The 6000-nt window shown below is 35.2% G+C and overlaps 1 protein-coding gene across 1 annotated transcript in view; it reads right to left on the minus strand.

Moving 5' to 3' along the window:
* LOC134603562 (A.superbus venom factor 1-like) overlaps positions 1-3608 on the minus strand; it is a 241885-nt gene extending 238277 nt beyond the window's left edge. Inside the window, exon 1 of the mRNA XM_063449655.1 lies at positions 3518-3608. Within this exon, the coding sequence (XP_063305725.1) occupies positions 3518-3603 (86 nt within the window). The 5' untranslated portion in view covers positions 3604-3608. The remainder of the gene's footprint in view (positions 1-3517) is intronic.
* Between the last annotated feature and the right edge of the window lie 2392 nt (positions 3609-6000).

Raw genomic sequence — 6000 nt, forward strand, 5'->3', positions numbered from 1 at the left:
TTATATGTGTTTTCATCTTCCAAAACATTAAGAACCATTTTCACATAATCTGTGAGGTTCATCATTACGATATTGCCGCCTTTGTCCGCGGGTTTTATGATGATATCAGTATTGTTTTTAAGAGACTTAAGAGCTAGTTGTTCTCTTCTGGATAGATTCATGTTAGGATGAAAATTTAGAGACCTTTTTGTCCATTTTGTCGATTTCGTTTTTCATGGTTTCTAAAAATAAATCGATGTTTCTGTAGTTTCCCAGGTAAGGGGTAAATTTACTTTTTTGTTTAAGGTTAGTGTATTTTGGGTGGTTTGTCTCATTATTTTCTTCCCATTATTTTCTTACCTCTGAAATTGAGGTATCACACATACATACACATATACTGTTTTTTTCTTTGTGTATTCTACCTTATGAGATACCCTGGAGTGTCTACTTTTACAAATGGTAGGCCTTTGTCTGCTTTTTTGAACAGTCAAACTGTTATAATACCCCAAATGGAAGCTTAGGCTCATTAAATCCGTCTCTCAAAATTCTACTGTGAATACTGAAAAGGACAGGTCTCCTATATGGCACTGTAGCTTCACAAAATAGTGCCAAAGACACAATCGGGTGTCATTTTACTCAGCAGATGTAACCGAATACAAAATTAAACTTTGTACAGGAATTGCACACATCAACATTACAAAATACACACGAGAAGTTCTTTGTTATAAGTTTGTGTGCCAAAAAACAATTTTACTCCAATATTTAGCAAAGGTTGGTGGTGAAATGGCTACGTAGAAAGTGTCAAAACAACCTTAGGTAAATAGCCTGTGATGTCTACTTTATATAAATATATACTTTTGTGTGGCAATTTTGTTTTCTTTTATGGTTATTAACCCCTTAAGCCAAATGTACAAGTTGTGATCCAAAAAAACGTAAACAAAACCTGGCATTTGCGCTATATGTCTGTCCAACCATAATTCACCTCTTTCATATTAAATGCACCCCCCATTATTATATATCATTTTATTCAGGGGAAACGGGGCTTTCGTTTAACATCAAATATTTAGGTATGGAACATAATTTAATATGAAAAAAATATTAAAAAAATGGGAGAAAATAAGAATTTTTTTCATTTTTTTAGTTCTACGTGACATTCTAACTGTGAATGTCATAATACTGTTTGCTTTTACTGCAATACAATACACATATTTGTATTCAGCGATGTCTCGCGTGTAAAACAGTACCCCCTATGTACAGGTTTTATGGTGTTTTGGTAAGTTACAGGGTCAAATATAGCGTGTTACATATTTCAGTTTTTTTACATTGAAATTTGCCAGATTGGTTACGTTGCCTTTGAGACCATATGGTAGCCCAGAAATAAGAATTACCCCCATGATGGCATACCATTTGCAAAAGTAGACAACCTAAGGTATTGCAAATTGAGTATGTCCAGTCTTTTTTAGTAGCCACTTGGTCACAAACACTGGCCAAAGTTAGTGTTAATATTTGAAAATGCAAAAAACTAATTTGAACGCAAATTTTGGCCAGTGTTTGTGACTAAGTGGCTACTAAAAAAACTGAACATACCCTATTTGCAATACCCTGGGTTGTCTACTATTGCAAATGGTATGCCATCATGGGGATAATTTTCATTCCTGGGCTACCATACGGTCTCAAAGGCAACCTGGTGAATTTTAAAGTGAAAAAACTGAAATGCAAACCTTATATTTGACTCTGTAACTTTTGAAAACACCATAAAACCTGTACATGAGGGGTACTGTTATACTCAGGAGACTTCGCTGAACACAAATATTAGTGTTTCAAAACAGTAAAACGTATCACAACAATTATATCGTCAGTGTAAGTGCCATTTGTGTGTGAAAAATGCAAAAAATGTCACTGTCACTGACAATATCGTCGTTGTAATATATTTTACTGTTTTGAAACACTAATATTTGTGTTCAGCGAAGTCTTCCGAGTAAAACAGTACCCCCCATGTACAGGTTTCATGGTGTCTTGGAAAGTTACAGAGTTAAATATAGTGCTAGACAATGTAATTCCCTGAACTTTTGGCCTGGGTTGGCAGGCAGGTCCTGCAAATTGTAATTAATAAAATGACCTAATTATGTAAAATTATTACATAAATATATGCGTAGAATTATTATATATATATGTGTGTATATATATATATGTGTGTATATATATGTATATAATTTTTTTTCATTATTTTTATTTATATATTGGTATGTACATATTGATATATACGTATATACTTATGTATATAGATATATATATTATTTCGTTCTACATGTATTTTGATATCAATATATATATATATATAAATTTTAAAATACAGTTAGAACGAAATTACGCATGTTTATATATTTTTTATCTATTTTTTTTATTATTTTTTTATTATTTTTTTATTTTATTTTTTAACGTATTTATATATTTATTTATTTTTTATTATATATAAATATATATATAATGAAAATTATATATATATATTTAATCAATATCATTGTACGTGTATTTTGATATTAATATATATATATATAATTATGTATATATTAATATCAAAATACACGTAGACAGTGTATGCATATTTATGTGTATGTGTGTATATATATATATACTTAGATCATATATATAATAAATATATATATGATCTAAGTATATATAATTTATTTTTACACTGTTTTAACATTTTTTTTTTTTTTTCAGACAGCAGGGGGAGTACCTGTCATTACAGGCACTCCCCTGCTGGCAATGCCTTGGACGGCTATGCCGTCGATGTGATCGCGGGGTCCTCGCAAGGACCTCGCGATCACATGGCCCTGGGCGGCTGAAGAGGACGCAGGGGGACTCCCTGGGCTCCCAGGTAAGTCCCCCATACCGCGATCGCCGGCGTGGGATCGCCGGCGACCGGGTAAGTACATAAGATCGCAGGACGTACTATGCCGTCCTGCGGCTTTTAGAGCCACCAAAATAAGGACGGCATAGTACGTCCTGCGGTCTTAAGGGGTTAAGCTTACAAGGCAAACATACCAAATTCTAAAATCACTCCACATTAAAAGTTTATTTTACTCCTTGTGCTTTGTGACCTGTAACTACCCAAAAAAAAAAACCTTAAAGTCCCAGACACATTATATATTCTGTAAATCAGAACAACTAAATTAATTTATTTTTAATTACTTTCCTTAACCTGCACTAATTATGCACACATTATTATTGCAAAAACTGTAAAAAAAACACAAACATTTTAATTTGTTTTGCATTTTTCTGTATTTTTTTATAATAAATAAGCATTTATATATATGTTATATCAAATTAAAGCCCTTTCTGTCCTTTAAAAAACAGTATATAATTTGTGTCGGTGCAATAAATTAGTAAAATGCAAATTGCAGTTGAACGCAAACAGCAAAAAATTCAAAAAATGCTGTTGTCATTAAGTGAAAGACAAGCTTCTGAAGCTCTGTCCTCAAGGGGTTAAAAGAACAAGCAGAAAATGTCAACTGAAAAGGTTACAAGTACTCACGGTTGTGACTGGACGTAGGACCCAACAAGCAGAGCTAGTAATGCAATGAAGATCGACCTGCACCCCATGATGCTGGCAGGATGCATTAACATTCAAGGAGCAAGGGAGGTTTAAATAGGCAAGGTCTGTCTGACGAAACAAACCTACAAATGAGTAACTGCAGAAACAAACAGAAAGCAGTTGAAAGCAGACCTGTCTGTTTAATCTAGACACGTTGATGACACATCTCTCAAGAAATTAAAAAGCACTTCCTCCAGGATAATTCAGTACCTAAAGCCATGCTTTGATTTGCATGGCTAATATTGTTCAGGAAAAGATCTAGAACTGTAGGCATGTCAAATACTGTTTATCGCATAGACAAATTGTTGTTAAAGCAGACCTGGTCCTATGTCTGTTTGGCTGCCAATACTCCCCTGTTTGTTTCCCGAATGAATGTCCCCCTTATTCGTTTGTCGAACCCTCAGTGTTCCCCTGGCTCTATATCTTCCCTCTCCCAAATGACAGCTAAGCACTCTCTCTCTTTGGCAGCTATTCGTATCACCTAAAACATGTCCCCCGATAGATGGTGGTCATTTTATCTCCCAAATGCTGACGGAGGTACTTGGTCATCGCCTTTGTGGAACTATATTCAGCCACTTGACCACACGGTTCCTGGTCTATTTCAGACATGACAGGAGAGCGCTAATTTGAGGAAGGCACTATGGACTGCGGGAAACAATCACTCCCTAAGAGCCGGAGGAGCACCAATTTATTAAATCACAGGAACTCCGAATAGTTGACCATCCAAAAACACATTTTACCCTGGAACTATTCTGAGCTTCACCCTCGTGTGCGACTGGTCAGAACTTTACCCCGGTGGCGATTGCCCTACAGTGCATGGATCTGAGCGCTATTTGGACAACTTCGGTGCTCAGATCAGGGCTATTTGGGGACATGCGGTGATTGAATTGCATTGTATGGAGACCCCATGCTGGGGGTCTGGCTTTGAAATATATTGTCTCCGAATAAAATTGTGTTGTACTATCAGAACTGTGTGTTGTCCAGTTACTGGGGCTAATTAATACTCAGCAACTTTTTCCAATTCGGGAAGGATTCAGCAAACAAAGTCCTTGTAAGGACTAGAGCTCTGCTACAGTTGTTTAGTACTATACAAATTGAGACACAGGTATACAAGTTTACCCAGTCCTAGTAAAAATTAACCTCTTCCCTGCCAGTTGATCACTACCTACAGTGATCAAAATACAGATCACAGTATTATACTGTGATCCGATTTTTTTTAACCCTTAGGGTTAACTTTTATTTTTTTTAACCCTCAGGGGTTCAATTTATTTAATTAATTAATTTAAATATTTTAAAAGTATATATTTTGCTAGCTGGTGTAGTGCGTGGGAGTTATAGGAAATTGGGGAATTTACTGTTAGTGCTGCTTACAGATAGTTAGGGGTTAATGGTAAAAAAGTTTATAAAAATGTTAAATGTGTAAAAAAGTTTTAAGAAAGTTTAAGAAAATTTTAAAAATGTAATAAGCAAAAAAGTTTAAAAACAAGTTTAAAAAGTAAAAAAAGTTTAAAAAAATGAAAAAAAAATACATTTAAAAATGCTCATTGCCAATACACCTGGAACAAACGAGAGAAAACATGGTCCTATGCTAAAGTTCAAAATATGCCTTTTGAATTACCCTGGGTTGTATTCTTTAATAAATAGTATGTGTTTGTGGGGAAGTTTGAATAACCAACAAGCTAAACTACTCCAAAATGGAACATAGACACAGCGTTAAAAAAAACAAAAAATGGCTGCGTCTCAAATGTGCCCCTTCAACATCCACATATCCCTGGCAAAGGTACATACGGGGGTATTGCTGTACTCAGCCGACATAGCTGAGCAACATATGTAGTATTATACAGTCATAGCACACATAAGGTTTGCAAAATATACTGTGCAAACTCACTTTGTGTGTCAAAAAGGCAGAAAAAAGGCTTATTACCACTATACTTGGTACAAGCTAGCAGAAAAATAATCCCACGCTGAGGTTCAAAATATCCCTTTTGAGATAACCTGGGATGTCTTCTTTAAGAAATGGTATGCCTTTATGGTGTAGCTGGAATATGTAGCCTGCTCAAGTGCTCCAAAGTGGGACACAAACGCATCAAAACCCACCATGAAAATTCACACTTAAAAACCTGAACTTGTCACGTCTCTTTTAAAGCAATGTAACTTCCCAAAATAGTGTCTAGGTCATACATTGGGCATATCGTTTTACTCAGAAGATGTAACTTAGCATAGTTTTTTTTTTTATGACAGTGGTACAAATCAAGTGTAACATATATGCAACATATACCGTATATACTCGAGTATAAGCCGAGTTTTTCAGCACATTTTTTGTGCTGAAAAAACCCAACTCGGCTTATACTCGAGTCAGAGTCTGTATTATGGCAATTTGCATTGCCATATTACAGACCGGGGGAGAGGGGGGCTGGCAGAGC

This window comes from Pelobates fuscus, chromosome 3 (genome assembly GCF_036172605.1).
Source record: "Pelobates fuscus isolate aPelFus1 chromosome 3, aPelFus1.pri, whole genome shotgun sequence".
Taxonomy (NCBI): Eukaryota; Metazoa; Chordata; class Amphibia; order Anura; family Pelobatidae; genus Pelobates; species Pelobates fuscus.